At 33.5% G+C, this 22,044-nt stretch overlaps 1 protein-coding gene across 1 annotated transcript; it reads right to left on the bottom strand.

Annotated features, from left to right (window-relative positions):
* Window positions 1-14,427: 14,427 nt before the first annotated feature.
* Window positions 14,428-20,780, bottom strand: LOC128215441 (uncharacterized). Its single transcript, XM_052922128.1, has 11 exons — window positions 20,605-20,780; window positions 18,901-19,346; window positions 18,375-18,496; window positions 18,051-18,155; window positions 17,836-17,885; window positions 17,470-17,594; window positions 16,944-17,065; window positions 16,389-16,454; window positions 15,512-15,634; window positions 14,959-15,024; window positions 14,428-14,733 (listed from the first exon to the last, which is right to left on the bottom strand). The coding sequence occupies exons 1-11, from the start codon at window positions 20,778-20,780 to the stop codon at window positions 14,428-14,430; spliced, it is 1,707 nt and encodes a 568-aa protein (XP_052778088.1).
* Between the last annotated feature and the right edge of the window lie 1,264 nt (window positions 20,781-22,044).

The following is a 22,044-nucleotide window of genomic DNA, read 5'->3' as shown; positions in this document are numbered from 1 at the left end:
CCAAATATTGCATGATAAATTGACAACGCGCTTTTACTAAGGTGGAGTTTTGTGAATGGGCTCGGGTTTCAACCCAAACGTTAACCGCACAATACACGACTCAGAAACCCACTATGTGACAATGTCGAAGGTGAAAATATCTACGCCCTTTTTGATATTAATGACACTATATTCAACAAATGAAGCACATTTTAGAACTTGGAAGTGCCCAATCAATTCATCATGAATGGCATCCATACCCTTATTCAGAACTGCAGTCTAAATAGATCGACGTAAGCAATGTAGCATCAAATTCTATAGGCTTGCAAGGCGTCTGAAATATCGTATTTAGATTGAATATATCGCGGATTCATATGCACGAAAGTGTTCAGTTTGCTAGGAGAATTAAGTAACAGGGATAAAAGGAATTCTAGACGTTTTTGGCACAATACAATTAACAAGTGTCTTCCAAATTACGACGAGGTCTGGTAGTTTTAGAACAAAATTAATTAAACGTCAACCTGACACTTATGAAACCATACTATTATTAGTTTGTTTGGACGTACATGCATCTGAACCTTTTTGTCATGTTATTATGATTATTACGCGCATAAAAAAGACCGTTCGAATGGTTAACCCAATACAGGATTTCCAAATCAGAATAAAAATAACATTCAAAATGATGTTCCGAATGGGGAAAAGCTTATAAAAGCTTCCTATACTAATTGGTCACCACTGAAACTAAAACCTAAGCCATAATAAATATAAACTTAATCTAACACTTTAAACCATGCAATGAATACCCAATTTTCTTAGAACATTATGTCAGTACATTGTGCAGTTCTTGGGTTTCCTATCCTTGAAAGCCTATTTGAAATAGAAATGCTAGTATCTTTGAGTATCGGGTGCAGACGCGCATTTTCATTACTACATTGATTCAAATGAGACTTTAATAGCATGCATTTCCATTTTAGTCGTTGTTTATGCTCTGTCTATGAGTTCATGAATAAAATAGGTGTTTGCATATGCTAAATACGTGCATCTTAGATGAGAATTTCCTGTTTGTATTGGCTATTAATGATACACGTGTGGTGCCACAATCATTCATACAATACTTCTCACGACTAAAAAATGTCACAACTGCCTGAGAAATACCCCATCATGTTTGGCCATAATCGAACAACGGAAGCCGCTTGCTTCGTCAATTAATGAACTGATTTCATATACGTATTACTCACGTCAAATATGAGCTGAAATGAAATATGCAAACAGAAGAAACATAAATAAATTGTAAACCAAATCGAATTTTGTTGCATAAAAGATCTGCCGACAGCACAGATACACCCGCAATATGCAATGAAAATGAGTTAAGTAGAGTTAAAAGGAAGTGTCAGCTGAATTGCTCAAGTTCTTGAGTTAAACTGGATATTATTTGAGTTGATTTGATGTAAATGTGACTCATACGTGTGACAAATTCACACATGTATGACATGTACTATTTGTGAAAATAAAGGCTGAACATAGCTCTCACCAGGATAACATTCTGATATTTTAAGGTTCTGTTCATTCTTTTTACCTGGGACCAATAACAAATCCTTATCCAAGAGCTAACGTAGATCGTTCTTCTTATTAAACAAGTGTCAGTAGTAAAAGGTAGTATATTCATGGAGTATATTTCATTCAGTTTGCTAACTTCTTCAACTAGTGTCAGTAGTAAACTGTAGTATATTCATGGAGTATATTTCATTCAGTTTGCTAACTTCTTCAACTAGTGTCAGTAGTAAACTGTAGTATATTCATGGAGTATATTTCATCAAGTTTGCTGACTTGTTAAACTAGAGTTCTAATTAAAATGTAGTATATTCATGGAGTATATTCCATTCAGTTTGCTAACTTCTTCAACTAGTGTCAGTAGTAAACTGTAGTATATTCATGGAGTATAATTCATTCAGTTTGCTAACTTCTTCAACTAGTGTCAGTAGTAAACTGTAGTATATTCATGGAGTATATTTCATTCAGCTGCTAACTTCTTCAATTAGTGTCAGTAGTAAACTGTAGTATATTCATGGAGTATTATTCATTCAGTTTGCTAACTTCTTCAACTAGTGTCAGTAGTAAACTGTAGTATATTCATGGAGTATATTTCATTCAGTTTGCTAACTTCTTCAACTAGTGTCAGTAGTAAACTGTAGTATATTCATGGAGTATATTTCATTCAGTTTGCTAACTTCTTCAATTAGTGTCAGTAGTAAACTGTAGTATATTCATGGAGTATATTTCATTCAGTTTGCTAACTTCTTCAATTAGTGTCAGTAGTAAACTGTAGTATATTCATGGAGTATATTTCATTCAGTTTGCTAACTTCTTAAACTATTGCCAGTAGTAATAGGTGGAATATTCATGGAGTATATATCATCAAGTTTGCAGACTTCTTAAACTAGTGTCAGTAGTAAACTGTAGAATATTCATAAAGTATATTTCATTCAGTTTGCAGACTTGCTAAATTAGTGTCAGTTGTAATAGGTTGAATACACATTGATCATGTGATTAACGAGCGTGTAGTTCGATCGAATTCGTGAATTGATATATCTGTGTTGTTAGAATGGATATAAAGGTATAAACAGCTATTCTGTCTGTCTAGGCAAAGTAGTTGTGAGTAAAACTGTATAATTAGTTTATGACATTCGCTTCACATTTCATGGAAACGTTTGATTATGTTTTTTTTTCTCTTGTGAAGTATTTAAAAAGATGGCCACAAAGTATGTGCATTTGTTTACAATACGTATGCGAAAAGCTACAGAAATAAGCAAAAAGTTTAAACATAAACCCGGTTTAATGGCACTAGGTAAATGCCAACGACATAGAACATACAACCAACATTTGCAGGCAATACACTCGCAGTTATTAAGTTCTAGGCTCAATCACAAATAATTTCTACTTCCACGGGTGTTTAAAGGTCTGTGTACTTCCATCCGTTTCATACTCCCTATGTCTTATTTTGCGTTGAAAATGAGTCAGTCGATGAGGGTGTATTCTAAGTCAGTTTGATAACCTGATGTAAAATATAAATGAACAATAATTGGCGGACTACATGATGATTATCTTTCATGCTTTTAAGAATCTTGGTCACAAATAAGCTAGCTCCTTCATAGCTTGATTAACATTAATGTTAACTTTAAAATGAATTACAAAATAGGCATGGGGTCACCAGGCATTAACAATACACGTTTATGTGGGTTCGAATTTCTAGGACACTGTTTTTTCAAAATCTTCTGCCAAAATTTTGTATTAGACAGGTTATTATAATTCTCGTTTGCAAATGTAAAGGAGGTGACTGGTTAATGGAAACTTCTGAATAACATAAGATAACAGAATTGAACGGACGGAATGTTTATTTAACTCATCGTTATAAACACAAAATATATAACAATTGCCTGCATTAAGGAACAAAATACTTTTGCAATATATTATTTACAAACCAATTATACAATATCGTGAAAAAATGAAGCAAGTTTAAAAAGATTTTATGTGAGGATGTCTTTAGTGGTGATTATGTATATTCAATTCTTTTATTTTATAAGCTTTGAAACAGAAAAAAGCTAATCTTATTAACATAGGTTTATTATCAGAATTAAGTAATGATATAAATTTTATCATTCCTATTGTACAGTCAGTTACATTTGGGCTAAATTTTACGAAAGCAAAAAGCTAACCAGTTTCATGTAAGTGGCTGCTGCGGAAATGCATCTTTTCTTTGTTTGTAATTGTGTTTATGGCCAAGTGACTAGCTTCTTAAATTAACAAATAATTTCTATGATCAATAATCAAGACAAAACTTGAACCCTTTTCACTTATTACAAAGTAACGTGTTTTACTCCCTCAACTAATTTGACTTGTAATTAATGGCGAAGACTGCCTACTATATTTGGTTCGACAATAATTGCTTTACGAATTCCGTAATTTGTATTGGACAAATGCGTCTGACTTGTTAAGATAATTTATTGATAAAACACTAGCTCCCTGTTATTTCCTCCTTTCAGTTAATATTATAGACAAATCTGACAGCTAATGGAAGTATTATTTTCCTCCCCCGCGTTCTTCCTTTTATACGAGGCTCCATTGCCAGCTTCTTTAACATGCATACGATCAATTGGAGCCATGATCCTTTAGTTACAACCTCGGATGTTTATGAACGGTTTACAATGTTGGAATTCTTAACATTTAACAGTATATGCAAGTTGATCGCTAGTAATTTCAATTTAGCAGTTTATATTAAGGACTTGACTCCTAGATATCTTGATGATTTATGTAATACTCAATTTCACTTAGGAATCATTTTGAACTAAGTATTAACAATTACACGCTGACTCTACAAGTAATTCATAAAAAATATTATAATTTTACGAAATACTTCGTCATTTAAGAAGCTAGCGATGTGGTTACATATTTACAAATATAGAAAGGATGCAATACTGCAAAAGCCAATTAATTCAAACTGGTTAACTTATTGGTTTGGTCAAAGATAAAATCAACATAAACGTTATGTTTAATTGCGTTTAGGTCTTTTATTTTAATTAAAGTTACCAGAAAGTAATACCTTTCCAATTTATAAAAAAGTACATGCATGGGGTCATCAGGCACCAAAACTTAACTTTTAAGTATATCTTGGAGCTAGCTTATTTTTTGGTCGGACTTTTTAATGACATGATTGTAATTTGCCATACATATTGGTGTAAGCTTAAAGAGCTTAAAGAGCGCACGAATTTTGCTGAATCAAAAAATTATCTTTTACTTGAATCGAGTGTCGTAAACAAATATAAAAGTTTGCTTGGAAGCTAAGACACACTTTGTGTGCCATTATAGACAGTATAGCTTTATTTTTCGAAATATCCATTCTATCCACACAGAAATATCAATTCAAAAATTGCTCTAACTACACCCTCGTATCAAGTGGCACAAATGCGTATATTATCACCTGAGCAGATTAAACACATGAAATTCGTAGAATATTCTACTTCTTACTTCTTACTTCTTACACTACTAGTTTTATAAGTAAGCAAACTGAATAAAATGTATTTTATGTGTATCTATCTTTAAATCCGACAGTTATTTAAGAAGTAAGCAAACTGGTTGAAATGTAGTCTATGTATATTCTACCCTTTCTACCTTTTACTACTGACACTAGTGTAGCAAATCAACCCACTGAATGAAATATACTCCATGTAACTATTTTGGTGCATTCGTCAGAATCCATCTACGTTGAATTAATGAACAGAACATTTGAAAAAAAATCCTCAATTGTCATTGTCCAAGACAAATAGGTTTGGTTACAATAGGTTTGGTTACCTACATGTGTTGCATTGGCTATCGATCAGTTATGGTGTAAAAGTTTACTTAACACGTAACAAGCCTGGCCTTGGGCGTTGGTCCCAGTAAGAGTAACGGTCTTGTTTTATAGTAAGGGGCATTGTGTACAGACATAATGTATTCCTTCGTAAATCTTTTTTGAGCTTATTTTCCACAAAACGTATGTGTCACACACATATGCGTGAACTATTCGGACGTGTATGTCACATTTAACTCAACTCAACTCAACTCAAATAAATTTTTTTTCAACTCTCGGAAGGCAATGCACAGAATTGAGCAATTCATTCGACACCTCTGTTTAACACAACCTAACTAAATTTCATTGCATACTGTGGGTGTATCTATGCTTCCGGCAGATCTTTGTCGATGAAAGAAAACTAGATTTGGTTTAGAATTCATTTATCTCGTAATGCGTATAGGAAACTGTACAATATTTGACCAAGCAAACGACTTCCGTTGTTCGATTACGGCCCAACAATGATATATATTTTTCTAAGGCATTTTGATCCAGTGACAATTTTACTTGTGATAATTATTGTATGAATGATTGCGAGCACCGCGCTTGTATCATAAATAGCCAATACAAACAGGAATTTCTCATCTATGCCGCAAGTTTCTGGCATGTGCAAACAGCTACTTATTTTAAGAACTCATAGACAGTGCATAAACTACGACTTAAATGGAAATTCATGCTATTAAAGTCTCAAATAAATCAATGTCGTAATAAAAATGCGCGTCTGCACCCGATATTCAAAGATACTGGCCTTTTTATTTTAAGTGGGCTTTCAAGGATAGGAAACCCAAGAACTGCAGAATGAACTTGTTATGAAAATGTTATGAAAAATTGGGTTTTCATTGTTTATTTTAAAATATCAGATTAAATTAATATATTATATGCCTTAGTTTTAGTTTCCGTGATGACAAATCAATATGGGAAGCACGCTTTTATTATATCTATTATCTTGACCTCATTCTGGAACTCCTGTATTTTGGTCAACAGTTCAAACGTGTTGTTTTGTGCACGTGATAAAATTTCAATAATCATCATAACTTGACAAACAAGTTCCGAGGCATGTACGTACTAAAAAAACTAATAACATTTTGGTTTTATAAGTGTGAGATCAAAGTTTAATTAATTTTATTCTTGGACTATCAGACCTCGTAGAAATTTGGAAGACACTTTTGAATTGTATTCTGCCAAAAACGTCTAGAAATCTTCATATCCCTAACTAATTCTCTTAACAAACTGAACACTTCCGTGCATATGTATCCGCGATATATTTAATCTAAAGAAGATATTTTAGACACCCTGCAAGCCTAAAGAATCTGATGCATCATTGGTTTTGTCGATCGTTTCAACTGCAGTTCTAAATAAAGGTATGAATCCATTTATGATGAATTGATTGGGCACCTCCCCGGTCTAAACTGTTCCTCGTTTGTTAAATACAGTGCCATTAATGCAGAAAGGGTGTAAATACTTACACCTTCGACATAATCACACAGCGCGCTTCCGAATCGGGTATTGTGCAGTTTACGTTTGGGTTGAAACCCGAGCCTATACACAAAACTCCACCTTAGTAGAAGCCCGTTGTCAATTTATCATGCAATAGTAAATAAAACAGATGTTGGTGTCATATTGTAGAAATAGGAATACTGTCTAATTGGTTCGATTAAGACATCGCAATATGAATGCACTCTGCATTTATAAAATATATCAACTGTAAATGGTTGTAGTCATTTAAATGTAGATTTTATACTCTATTTCATAACAATCGCTGATGTGCTTTAAATACCATTGTGACAAAAATACAAGGAATGAAAAACTTGGCCATTTCAACAAAGCGGTTTTATCTTATAAACCAGGGACGAGGGTGGTCGAGTGATATAGGTGTCCGCCTGTCAAAGGGTCAAATGGTAAAAGCGACCACCTCACACCCAAGAGGTTGTTGGTTCGATCCCCAACAGGGTGAGAGTGGTCAATTGGTATATGTATCCGCCTGTCGCCCATGTGGTTGTCGGTTAGTTTCCAACCAGGATGAAAGTGGACTGGTGGTATAGGTGTCCGCCTCTCACCCAAAAGGTTGTGGGCTCGATCATCACCAAGGTGAGTCATAGTCATAGTCTTATAGGTGTCAGCCTCTCACAAAAGTATGTATGGGTACGGTCAAAAGGGTCACATGGCCCCTCAAAAAGGATAACCGTACTGATTTCTGCCCAGGAATCGGAGAGTGAGAGTGATTTATATAGCATTTTAGCCGTCTTCAAAATCGAGTTTAAACATAATATAAACCAGTTTATAAACCACAAACGGTTCATTCTAAAGAATGAAGTTCATAATGTTTTATCAAAAATAAAACATCATTTTGATGAAAATACTATTTACTTTTTTAAAATACTGCCATTTTGTTTTGAAGAAAATAAATTGCATTGCAAATGGATGCCAACGTTTGTCTTGTGTTGTTATAGAGTCATAGATCTTGCTACAAACAAACGCTATGGTCTCTGTTAACATCTATACTAAATTTCATTTGAATTACTTGAACGGTTACAAATAAATACAAATACAAATACATTTGTAAAGCGCAAAAAGTATTGTTCAATATTCGATTGCGCTTCACACAGTTCATGCGCTATTTCACACAAGGTATATACAGTCATTTACACATAAAATCTGGTAGGCTCCTAATTATAAAACAGTCCAAACAAATAAGTTTTCAGTTCCTTTCTAAAAGTAGGTTCACTTTTAATGTGCTTTATGTCTCTAGGAAGAGCATTCCACCATTTTGGCCCAACCACAACAAGTGATCTGTCAGCAATTCTGGTTCTGGTACTTGGAACAATAAATTGAATGTCATCAGAAGATCTTAGTCTGTATTTTCCCTGAACACGGTTTAACAAAGACCTCAAATAAGAAGGAGCTGTTCCCTGCACAATACGGAACACAATGACAAGAATTTTAAACATAATTCTTGCCCTCACAGGTAGCCAGTGAAGGGATTTGAGGACTTCGGTAGTTGGATGACCGTATGGTGTGTTGGTCACAACTCTTGCTGCTTGGTTCTGAACTTTCTGAAGTCTGTTAATCTGATAGGCAGGAATTTCCGTAAATAATCCATTGCAAAAGTCAATATGAGAATGAATAAGGCCGTTCACCATTATCTCTGTTGATTTTTGTGAAAGGTGTTTACGAATTTCTTTCAGATTTCTAAGCTGAGCATGCGCAATATGACATTTTTTTCTGATATGCATGTCAAAATTAAGCGTACTTTCCATATGTACACCCAAATCTCTGACATTATTAACACATTTTACTGATGATCCACCAACTCTCACACTTGAAATGTTAAGTTTTGCTAGCTGATGTTTAGTGCCATACATGATAATTTCTGTTTTTGAGTTATTCATTTTCAACTTAAAATTTGTCATCCACACAATTATATCATTGAGACAATCATTAAGCATTTCAAGCACATTTGCCTCATTTTGTGCATTTCCAGCTTGAATTCTGAAAGCAATTTTATGATCATCAGCATACCCATAAAGTCCAGCTGGGTATTTTTGTACAACTTTGCTCAGAGCAGCAATATACATGGTAAAAATAACTGGGCCTGCACAGGACCCCTGTGGTACACCGAACTGCAGCTGTTCTGTGTTGGAAGATGTGTTCTCAACAATAACTTTCATTGTCCTTTCAGTTAAATAGGAATTTATCCAGTTCAAAGGAATACCTTTAATACCAAAGTCTTCCTGAAGAATTCGAAGTACAATTGGAATATCCACTGTATCAAAAGCTGCACTGAGGTCAATCATGACAACGATAGTAACTTTATTGTTGTCAAACGGTTATGAGATATGGCCAAGTCACACCTACTGAAGCCGACACAAAGGCTATCGCAATACCTCGACTTTTCCAAAATAACAATACGAGCTATTGTACAACAGTAACACGAGCGGATGCAAAATCTCAGTGCACCAAGGGCAAGTTCCTAAAACAGATTACAGTTCTTGTTTCCTACTCTTATTATCAATAGTATAATACGTCATAAGTTTCATGAGAATAAATTTAACGTTTGTTATACGTCCAATCATAGAACAGGACGTATCATAACTTAGTTTCCTCTTGGCAGGCGGAGTTCAGTTTTTTGCCCGATCAATAACTATAGAACCATATGACTAATGATCACCAAATTTAGTCAGAATGTGTATGGGCATGAGATCTCGGAAAGTTTGAAAACCAGCTATTTCGATCGAGCCACTCGAGTTATCGCCCTTGAATAACCTTAATTACCTAAAATCGCTATTATTTTACTTATATTTTCAACCCTGACGTATTCCTCATTTATTTAACAACCTGACCAGATTATGTCAATGAAGAATAGTTTTTTCATAGGGATTGATCGTATTATGAGCATCATTTAATTCACAACAATTGGATCAGTTGATTGTTGGGGATGGTATTGTATTTTCCTATCGCCTTTTAATTTATTATTTAAGTCAACTTCAGGAAATATTCTTTCATCCCATTCGCTCGTTTCTTGAAGAAAAGGAGTTTCCATGATATTTCTTGATATTGCCTTATTTGCAGTATACTAAAAAAAGTTAAATGACTTTAGTTCTATACTCAGTACAAGTACATTTACAGGAACAAATTTATTCCACGTAATATATTTCTGATCACGGAATCACTCTTTCGCTCGTTTCTGGAAAAATTCAAACCCTCAGATTGGATTTCTTGGCGTTGCTTCATATTCTGCATAAGGAAATATGACACAATGGTGTATTTTTATATACCGAGTACTATGATTTCTCTCATGGTCTCAAAAATGACATAACGGCAAAACAACAATAACATTTTGTTGTAATACTCTGAGTTGTATATATATATATTAATTTCTATAACCAAGCTATGCCAAACCTTACAATTCAACGATACACTAATATTGATGCAAATAGCATGCTTGACATGCCATTTATTGATGTCATACTTAAGTGTGAACTTTGTGTGTGATGTTTTTGTTGTTGTTGTTGTGATTTTTGTGTGTCTGCCTAGCTCTTAATCATTGTGTCCTTGAGCAAGGTAATAGTATTGTGACTCCTTGGCTTGTCCCAGATGGGTCTATTGCATATTTTAGTTAAGAAACGTATTACCCTACGGAATATGATCACTTCCATATTTAAAAGACATACATTAAAAACATCAGTATGAAAATTAATTGTTTTAATAGCCCAGTCATGTTTCTGAGGTTACACCTTAATTTGAACAATTCTAATTAATATGCTTAAAAAAGCGTCTTTATTGATTCTATAGAACATGCAAGCATCGCAACCGACATAGTGCTAATGTGCTACTGATTTCTGGTTACCGGGCATGCATCAACTAGGCAAGACACTACTAGCGAAGCTACTACTGGGATAGTGACTTCTGAACTACATAACGCTGAGCTAGTGGCTGCTTTGGCTAGTTATTACTGACAAAGTGGCTTATGGGCTACTGTTTGCTGGTTACTGGGCAAACAGCAACTAGGCATTACTAGACAAAACAAGGGTATCTACTACTGGTATAGTGACTACTGGCAAGCGTCTACTGGCTAGCAGTCACTACTTGTGGCTTCTGATTACTGAGCTAGTTGCTTTTTTCTAAAGGGAATTGAGCTAGTGGCTATTGGGCTAAAGGCTACTGAGTCGGTGGATACTTTGCTACTTTACTTAATATTCCGTGCTTTTTGCTAGTTGCAACTAGGCTAGTGTGTAATAGGCAAAAGGCTACTGAGCTGGTTGCTACTTGGCCAGTGGCTATAGATCTTGTCCGTCTAATTTCAATAACGTTACTACAATGGTTACCTCAGATGCTTCGGTTTACCTCCTACAAGTTTGAGGTGACACTCAATAATGTTATTATTGTAAAAATTTTCATTTTATTTTATCGTTCAAATATTTGCAAATGTATAGATATTGATCCATATGCCTTTAAAAAAGATACATTTAAGCTACTTTGTTTGTCGCTGTAGTTTCATTTGTGTGGGTATTCTTAATTTTGAATGTAGGCTTTGGCCAAAAGAAACAATTTAACTGATAATGTTGTCATGATCATTTACCAAACATGTATTAATGCTTGTGTGTCTATTGTTGATGTCTATTGAGGTTGGTCCTTGTTGCATCAATAATGTCTAATGTGTGTACTGTTCCGTTTGTTTCGTTTACTAATATGTTTGCCCTTATCAAGTTAATTGCTCGATGGGCAAGGTCATGCTGCTTCCAATGTGTTTCATTGGCCGCAAAACAAGTAATGCACATTTCCTTCATCGGAACATCGTTGGTTATGACGACTTGAATCTTGAGATTGGAAGTCATTGTTGAATTGAAAGTGTCGATGTTGTTTATGATGTGTGATTTTTCGCGTAGTTTTTAATGTGTTTGACATGGGAAGTGATACTTTAATTGACGACTTTGCATACTCATAATGAGCCTGAACAATTGGATTTATGTCTGCTTTACACTGAACCAAAGTTGAAACACGAAACTGTTTTATGCTCCTTATCAAGAGGTATAAAATCTTGCATTCTATATGTAGCCACACCCGATACGTTTATCTTTTTGATTGATCGCTCCCATTAACGTACATAAAATCTGCATCAAATTTGATCCAGTCTTAATATTAAGGTGCTATCGCCTCCTATGAGTTACATCTCGATTAAGCAAGGTATATAAAACCATATGTCAACTCATTACTTTCAACAATGATGATATGATACGTTGTGGAATGTCCTAACATTTTGATCGCTCTGTATTACGAACTCTTGGGTTTAAATGCTGGCGTTTATATTACCATAGTCTGAAATGTAATAATATCACACTGTTTAATCCTTAATAAAATGCCTTGCAATTCACAAGTGTCTTCTAACATAAAGAAATTATAGCAGACTTTGACATCCATGGATTGGAAGACAAATACAGTTCACTTGAAAACTTAACGCATACTCGACCACAAAATTAATTTACCAATTGGGACCTTACCTTTTTGCAAGTGACGAAGAAAATATGAACTTAATTTTAAATGAATATCAACTCTAGAATTTTAGAATTATCGATAATACAATACCAGTACATAGACCGAATAATTAACGATGGCCCTGTTTAAAGTCACAGGATTCAAGGCTTCGAAAACTCTAAGAGAGATCCACAACGTCACAATGGAAGAACACAAACCACATATACATTAAAAATTATCTTTATGTTTAACCGTTTATCGAGCATCCAACATGTTTACTTTATATATGCATGGTCACAATCGCGATTGTATTAACTGACTGACCATAGCAGATGGCGTACTCCTACGTTATTGAACAGCAATTTGTCCAAATTTTGTCAATGAAGAATTATTTGTCATAAAAAATGATAATCCGATCATATAATTCATCATAATTGGATTAGTTCATTGTTAGGGATGGTATTGTATCGTCATATGTGCCCATTTCATGTATTGAATGTAATCTAAATTTGGGAAGATTGATTTGATCTCATGTGTTCGGTTTTTAAAAAGTTCCATAAATGTACTCTACAAAATAAGGATTAAGTGATGATTGCTTTGTCACAAATTCAAAAAAATATCACATGAACATTAAATCTGCTACAGTAACTAAACCTAGACCTTAAGACTCCAGTTTCTGGACAGGATATATGATTATGACCTGCATATTGTAGGAAGCCGGTTTTTAAGCATTTCGTCCAAACAATTAATGAGTGAATGAGCAACTTATTGTGACCACGAGATCATGTGCTTTCAAATAGCAAATAAAGCGGCATGTTTGCAGACAATTGGTGAATAAAGCCATCTTATTAATGCTTATGTTTTCTGTTTAGAAAAAAACAAACTTAAAATTTGACATACCTTTGCCACTAAAATCAATATAAAAGATGGATTGAAGTGTTTTTCATTTGATTCTGAATTTAGAAAGCAAAAGGCAAATTTACTGCTAGGGGAGGAAACTCAGATATTTAAATGTGATAATCAGCTACTAAAAATTTAAGATATTTTTTTTTAAATGATCTTTTTCTATATGTACTTGTATAAACTTTATTAAATACTTGATCTATCAAATTTGTATTTTTAAGTATCTGTACTAGGGTAATTCTATAAAATTCGCCAATCTACAGGCTAGCTTAACACAGTTCATCTTGCGTTTAGGCCAGCTTCTTTTAACTTCTATGTGCACTCTACGGACATTCTACTGTCAGATTATTAACCTGTCCGCGCATAAATCTGCCATATTTACATCACAGTGTGTTTGAAACAATATGACCCAAAGATTGAAGTCATTACCGCAACGCCAATATAATCAAAGATAATATCTTTAAAATGTACACTAATACAAATCAGGCTTTACAAATGGTCTTTATGCCTATGAATTAGACCAGATTCATTTGTTTTATTTGATAGTTCGTTATATTTAATAAACAGACAATGCTTATTTTACGGAAGTCATTACCGCAACAAGATTGTTAACAAATTGTATTTTTTTTAAACTATCATCTATGCTAGTGCTATTAGGTTTATCATTACTAATGTCATTTTCCTTGTTTAACAAGAATACTTAATTGTAAGGTGAGCAATCGAATTGTTTGCAATATAATTATCAAAAAACAGCATCGTTGTGGTAATGACATACTGTTTCGGTAATAACAGGTAAGTGGCATAATTTTTAATTAGAAATCTTTATGGCAATACACATGAGATTATGGGAAGATTTAAACTTGTGTTCACATTTTTATTTTGCATAAAATTTGAACATTAAAGAACAATAAAATAACAAATAAACAATGCTCAACTTCCCATTTCAATAACGATTTTACACAACATATGTATATACAATTAAACTCATGTCTTAATATAATGGGATTTATCAATGTAGGTAGACGCAGCATTCTCTTGGCATTAATGTAAGTCTGTGACATTGACGATTTAAACACATTAACTCTGAACACAAACGATTAAATGCCATGTTTAAAACCAAAAATAACCGCTTCCATGTGAGCGGGAAACTCGTATTCAAAACTACATTGTACGTATAACATATACATGTATTAAAGTTCCATCTTTTTCACTATTGCTTCCCAAACAGTCTTGTCAATAGCACGGTGCCTTGTGGTTACAAGGCTTGGTTCATTATTGAGCAAGGTGACCACTTTAACTCCCTCATACCAAATAACATCTCGGGTAAGAGGCCAAAAAAATCTGTTGTCACCAATACAATGCATGGCGGAAACTTCAATATTGTTGTCATCGACATCGACGATTTTCCCTGGATATTGACGGCCGTCATAATCCACAACACAAAAACGGTCGATGAGAGATTCGTCCAAAGACACAGGAACGACCAGCACACTATCCTGTTTATAAATGATTGAAAATTTAAGTTATTCAATGAAAATAATATAAATCTTATATCTATACCCTTAATGTATGCCATTATCAAATGCGCATTAATTGGTGGTGATAGGTTTTCAATAAAAATTATATTGAATTTTTATTAAACATGTAGTGTACTGGGTATGCTATTTTAAGTACCGGACTCGCGAGAATATATGTATGTGAACTTCATATTGATAAGGTACCTTATTCGACACTGACTCCGGAAGCATGGACACTGTTGTACCCTCTGTCATTGAACTTTCATGCATCTGCAATGTAGTAACTGTACCATATACATTTAGCTTGATAATTTTACTAACAAGGTATTATTAGCACAATTTCATGACAGACCAACATTTGCATCTTTAAACAATACATGTTTTTTAAATAAGTAGTCGCTGTATAAAGTTAACAAAGATATTTTTGTGATTACATTGACATCAAATCTTGTAGTGACAGGATCGTAACAGGAACAATTCTCTGAACAGAAACAGCTCAGGACCCTGGATGATACAACTCCTTTCTCTTTGCAAGTAATCTGTAAACATGCATGCTCGTGTTTTTATAATAATATGTTTTTTTAAACATCTTGTAGGCAAATTTTAACATGCGATAAAATCATAATATGATTGTGTTATATTTTATCATTTATATTTTACAAATATATTATAAAGACCTAGAAATACATAAAAGTGTATATGCATGAATGTAAGTTAAGTACTTAAAATATCAAATATTAAATCGTAGTTTTAATACCTGGTGTAGCTTCATAGTTTGTGGAACTGGGCTGACAGCTAACGGAATGGTTTGCTCTTGTAATATTACATCGTTTTCTTTCACTTCGACTGCAAGAATGGTACTTTTTTTGCAGCTGTAATCCTATAATACAGACAAATACATTGTAGTAAACGCAACAACTGTGCATACAATGCATATATCTTAAGACTTAAGAATAATATGATTATTATTCATCTTAGCACAATATTTAACTGAAACGTCAAGTAATTGAAAAGAAGATTTAAAGTAATACATTAAATAATTCTTACCCATTAACAATAAGGTTTTTAAGTCATAGTTATTTTTCAATTCATTTTGTTCATAATATTTAATATTCGTTTTAGTTAATGTTTACTACAATAGTAATTGTATTGGTATGGATATATAATTATATGTGAATAAGAATAAATTGTCATTAAAAGTGAACATTTAAATTAAAGAACTTAATGGACGTCTTAATGACAGTGCAGGTCGTTCGTTTATTTATTATAAGTATTGCAGTTTACCATCGACGAGGTCAGCTGCGCAGATGACGTCACGGTTATGTGTGTTGACGGCCGTCATAATCCACAACACAAAAACGGTCGATGAGAGATTCGTCCAAAGACACAGGAACGACCAGCACACTATCCTGTTTATAAATGATTGAAAATTTAAGTTATTCAATGAAAATAATATAAATCTTATATCTATACCCTTAATGTATGCCATTATCAAATGCGCATTAATTGTTGGTGATAGGTTTTCAATAAAAATTATATTGAATTTTTATTAAACATGTAGTGTACTGGGTATGCTATTTTAAGTACCGGACTCGCGAGAATATATGTATGTGAACTTCATATTGATAAGGTACCTTATTCGACACTGACTCCGGAAGCATGGACACTGTTGTACCCTCTGTCATTGAACTTTCATGCATCTGCAAGGTAGTAACTGTACCATATACATTTAGCTTGATAATTTTACTAACAAGGTATTATTAGCACAATTTCATGACAGACCAACATTTGCATCTTTAAACAATACATGTTTTTTTAAATAAGTAGTCGCTGTATAAAGTTAACAAAGATATTTTTGTGATTACATTGACATCAAATCTTGTAGTGACAGGATCGTAACAGGAACAATTCTCTGAACAGAAACAGCTCAGGACCCTGGATGATACAACTCCTTTCTCTTTGCAAGTAATCTGTAAACATGCATGCTCGTGTTTTTATAATAATATGTTATCTTAAACTAACTTGTAGGCAAATTTTAACATGCGATAAAATCATAATATGATTGTGTTATATTTTATCATTTATATTTTACAAATATATTATAAAGACCTAGAAATACATAAAAGTGTATATGCATGAATGTAAGTTAAGTACTTAAAATATCAAATATTAAATCATAGTTTTAATACCTGGTGTAGCTTCATAGTTTGTGGAACTGGGCTGACAGCGAACGGAATGGTTTGCTCTTGTAATATTACATCGTTTTCTTTCACTTCGACTGCAAGAATGGTACTTTTTTGCAGCTGTAATCCTATAATACAGACAAATACATTGTAGTAAACGCAACAACTGTGCATACAATGCATATATCTTAAGACTTAAGAATAATATGATTATTATTCATCTTAGCACAATATTTAACTGAAACGTCAAGTAATTGAAAAGAAGATTTAAAGTAATACATTAAATAATTCTTACCCATTAACAATAAGGTTTTTAAGTCATAGTTATTTTTCAATTCATTTTGTTCATAATATTTAATATTCGTTTTAGTTAATGTTTACTACAATAGTAATTGTATTGGTATGGATATATAATTATATGTGAATAAGAATAAATTGTCATTAAAAGTGAACATTTAAATTAAAGAACTTAATGGACGTCTTAATGACAGTGCAGGTCGTTCGTTTATTTATTATAAGTATTGCAGTTTACCATCGACGAGGTCAGCTGCGCAGATGACGTCACGGTTATGTGTGTTGACGGCCGTCATAATCCACAACACAAAAACGGTCGATGAGAGATTCGTCCAAAGACACAGGAACGACCAGCACACTATCCTGTTTATAAATGATTGAAAATTTAAGTTATTCAATGAAAATAATATAAATCTTATATCTATACCCTTAATGTATGCCATTATCAAATGCGCATTAATTGGTGGTGATAGGTTTTCAATAAAAAATATATTGAATTTTTATTAAACATGTAGTGTACTGGGTATGCTATTTTAAGTACCGGACTCGCGAGAATATATGTATGTGAACTTCATATTGATAAGGTACCTTATTCGACACTGACTCCGGAAGCATGGACACTGTTGTACCCTCTGTCATTGAACTTTCATGCATCTGCAAGGTAGTAACTGTACCATATACATTTAGCTTGATAATTTTACTAACAAGGTATTATTAGCACAATTTCATGACAGACCAACATTTGCATCTTTAAACAATACATGTTTTTTAAATAAGTAGTCGCTGTATAAAGTTAACAAAGATATTTTTTGTGATTACATTGACATCAAATCTTGTAGTGACAGGATCGTAACAGGAACAATTCTCTGAACAGAAACAGCTCAGGACCCTGGATGATACAACTCCTTTCTCTTTGCAAGTAATCTGTAAACATGCATGCTCGTGTTTTTATAATAATATGTTATTTTAAACTAACTTGTAGGCAAATTTTAACATGCGATAAAATCATAATATGATTGTGTTATATTTTATCATTTATATTTTACAAATATATTATAAAGACCTAGAAATACATAAAAGTGTATATGCATGAATGTAAGCTAAGTACTTAAAATATCAAATATTAAATCATAGTTTTAATACCTGGTGTAGCTTCATAGTTTGTGGAACTGGGCTGACAGCTAACGGAATGGTTTGCTCTTGTAATATTACATCGTTTTCTTTCACTTCGACTGCAAGAATGGTACTTTTTTGCAGCTGTAATCCTATATTACAGACAAATACATTGTAGTAAACGCAACAACTGTGCATACAATGCATATATCTTAAGACTTAAGAATAATATGATTATTATTCATCTTAGCACAATATTTAACTGAAACGTCAAGTAATTGAAAAGAAGATTTAAAGTAATACATTAAATAATTCTTACCCATTAACAATAAGGTTTTTAAGTCATAGTTATTTTTCAATTCATTTTGTTCATAATATTTAATATTCGTTTTAGTTAATGTTTACTACAATAGTAATTGTATTGGTATGGACATATAATTATATGTGAATTAGAATAAATTGTCATTAAAAGTGAACATTTAAATTAAAGAACTTAATGGACGTCTTAATGACAGTGCAGGTCGTTCGTTTATTTATTATAAGTATTGCAGTTTACCATCGACGAGGTCAGCTGCGCAGATGACGTCACGGTTATGTGTGTTGAAAGGCGCGTCCGCGTTTCTTTTCAGTGCAGCCCCCACACCATCCGGGGCCCCTTTACCGTGCCCCGCCTCCATGAAGTTCCAGGAACCACCTTCCGAGAAGCCAAGGTCAAAGAGTTTTGTTGCAAACAGATAAAAAATTGTTTTACAGCGATACTGAGTGGTTGGTCCGTCCGAAATCATGTGTAATTTCTTAAGCCTTGGATATGTGTCTTTCAAATTCAAAATGATTGGTTGAAGGTGGGCCCATATTGTGGGAGGGGCATGACTAAGTATGTCTGAAATCGTGGCAAACGAAATAGTTTTGTTGTGGACATATGCAACTCCTGTGTGTATAGAAATTTGCCGTTTTGACCCGCCAAAATGCATGCTTTGGATTTCTTCTGTTAATTTTGATTGATAGTTTTCTGAGAAATCTACGTGCATTATTAACTCGTCATCTTTGCATGTTTCTTTCAATTTCTTTAGTGTGATATACTGGTGTGCAATATTAAATTCATGCCTTGCTAAACGTTCAATGTCTGTTTGCAATTCGTCAACCAATGTTGAAATCGTTCCAGTTTCTGGTTCTCTAACTGTAATGTTCGTCTTTGAGATTCCTGTATCATTTTTTGGATCCTTTCTCTCGATTCGTCTTGACTTCCAGATCTTCCAAGTTACTATTTTTCCAGAGTTAATGTTGGCGTTGTCAGTGCATGTCTTGATTTTGTTGTCTTTGCATCTATCGCAGGTTCGGTACATACATGATTTTTGCCGATCATTACAAGTTATGTCCTTTATAAGTTTTCTCAGATCCCTGTGTTTAATAGCTTTTTCAAAGTTGAGCTTGTTTAATTTCATTAAAAGGTTTTCATGGACTTTACAAAGACACGTTTGTCGATCTTTTTCGCTTGCTTGAATAACCCAAAACGGTTTCAAGCGTGCAAATAGGCTGTAACTAATTTTTTATTTATTTTCAAAAAGGTATTTTTGGTGAAGGTTGGCAATAGTGTCATTGAGTAATCTTACTTGCATTTTTCTCTTTCTTTTTGTTCTAGTGGACTTTTTACCTGCCTTAAATCTGGAGTTGTCATCTCTTGTAAAGAAACTTTCAATAGTTATCCTTATAGCTAATTGCTTGAGTCTGAAATTGCTCTCTCTTGTTCTTATTTCTCTCATAGAAATCCCTGTTGCTTTGCCCGTATAACTTTTCACTTTATATTTCCTCAGCATAGACTCTCTAAATACAAGACTTTTCATTATTTGTTTTGTTTTGCGGTTGGATGAAGCATATTTTGTTCGCAAGTTATTGACAAGGAGACAGTAAAGTGTCAATGTTGATTTCATTGTTTTCTGAGATGACATGATATTTTTAACAGTTTCTTCTACGTCATCCTTTTTCTGGGACCTAATCAGCCTATAGTAACTAGTTTTATAATTATTTTTCAAGCGTCGCTCTTTGTTTAGTTCTATTTTCAACCTGAACTGTGCTCTATACGCTCTAGATCGATTCAAATTCTTCTTTCGTCGCCCCCTAACTTTATTACATTGTTGCTGTTGTTGTTGTGGTGGAATTGGTTGCAACCCTTCGGGTGAGTTTGGTGGCGTGCAGATAGATGCTAAGGCAGTTTTAATACTTTTTTTTATCTCTTTTGTTCTTGGCGTGTGTTTTCCAATTCCGACGCTTTTGACGTTTTTCTCTTTTTGTTAGATCTTTAATTGGTTTTAGTTGCCCGAGCGCTTTTCTTTTTTTGTATCTTTCCCTTTCTTTCCTTTTGTACTCCTCGTGTTTGGTCTCGTTTTCCCTTTGCCTCTTACACCACAGCGCTGATCGTTCTCCAGAAGTAAGAGCCATTGTTCAATCTGTCGCATAAACAAATCACGTTGCTCTTTCTTTGCTTCGACCGTACTTTTTAAGGATTCAAGTTCCTCTCTTACGGTGACCGATTTACTTATTTGCACTTGGTTAATGAGCCTTTCGGTGCGGGCGATTTGATTATCTAGACTGGTGATTAAATTTCTTACACTGTCAATACGTTCCTGTGTTTCTGGAAGAACAAAGCGCAATACTTCTAATTTTCGTCATTACCGAAACGTTACAAACATGTTTTAATTCTTTGTTAGTATGTGTATAATTTAACAAATGGTAAGTATTTAATTGCTTTGTGTAATAATGTTTAAATGCATTGACACCTTATATTCAATGCATTATATTTTTAAGACCATATTTATTAAGAATGTTTACAAACTTATCAAAGTTGTAGTATTTTTTGCAAAGAAAGTTAAACTAATGGGAGTTCAGTTTCCGCAATTTTCAAAATCACGTTATGAAAACCTTAAAATTTAAAAGTTAAGTTTTATGATTGCAATTGATTTATTTGTCTAATATATAAATAAAGTTAATAATCTTATATTTAAAGAAGTTGTTAAACACTTAATTGTCATTTCCGAAACGCCCTTGTCATTACCGCAACGTTTTATACGTTGTGGTAATGAACGTTTCGGTAATGATGTTTTAATAATATTTTTCATAAAGCGTCTACATGAACTAGAGTGTGCACTGTAAACATTGTTGAATATGATGATTAACTCACATGATTTCAATACAAAAAGCTTAATATATATTAAAGGCCATTTTGCATTTGTAATATGACGTTCGGCAATGATGCTTTAAAAACATACGGTTGCAAAAATGTAAACTTACCGACGATCTGGAACTGTTCGGCCATTTCATTTAAACTTCACCCCGCGCCAAAACTTTTCGCGCCAATCACAGGTATTGATGACGTAGGCAAAACATGTGAAATGCTGCCTATCATGAATTTTCATTTAAAAATATTAGTCTGTTGCGGTAATGACAGTTTTTTTAGTAACAACACAAGTTCATAATTTTCTTAAAATGTATTGGTTCTTTGGGTTGTATACGCATTTTTATTTTAATGATTTAAACATTACAATGGTATATAGTAGAAAAATAAATGCATTTATGCGACAATTAATTGTATTATTTGTTCCGGAGTCAAAGTACCCCCTTTGAGTGACACGCATATTTTGGCATAGCTGCATAGATGAAGTTGTAAAAACAGCAGAACAAACTTAGATATTAAGTATTTCTATTG

The sequence above is a fragment of the Mya arenaria genome, chromosome 13, assembly GCF_026914265.1.
Source record: "Mya arenaria isolate MELC-2E11 chromosome 13, ASM2691426v1".
Lineage (NCBI taxonomy): Eukaryota > Metazoa > Mollusca > Bivalvia > Myida > Myidae > Mya > Mya arenaria.
Note: the sequence above shows the minus strand (reverse complement) of the source record. Positions and strands in the feature narration are given on the sequence as shown.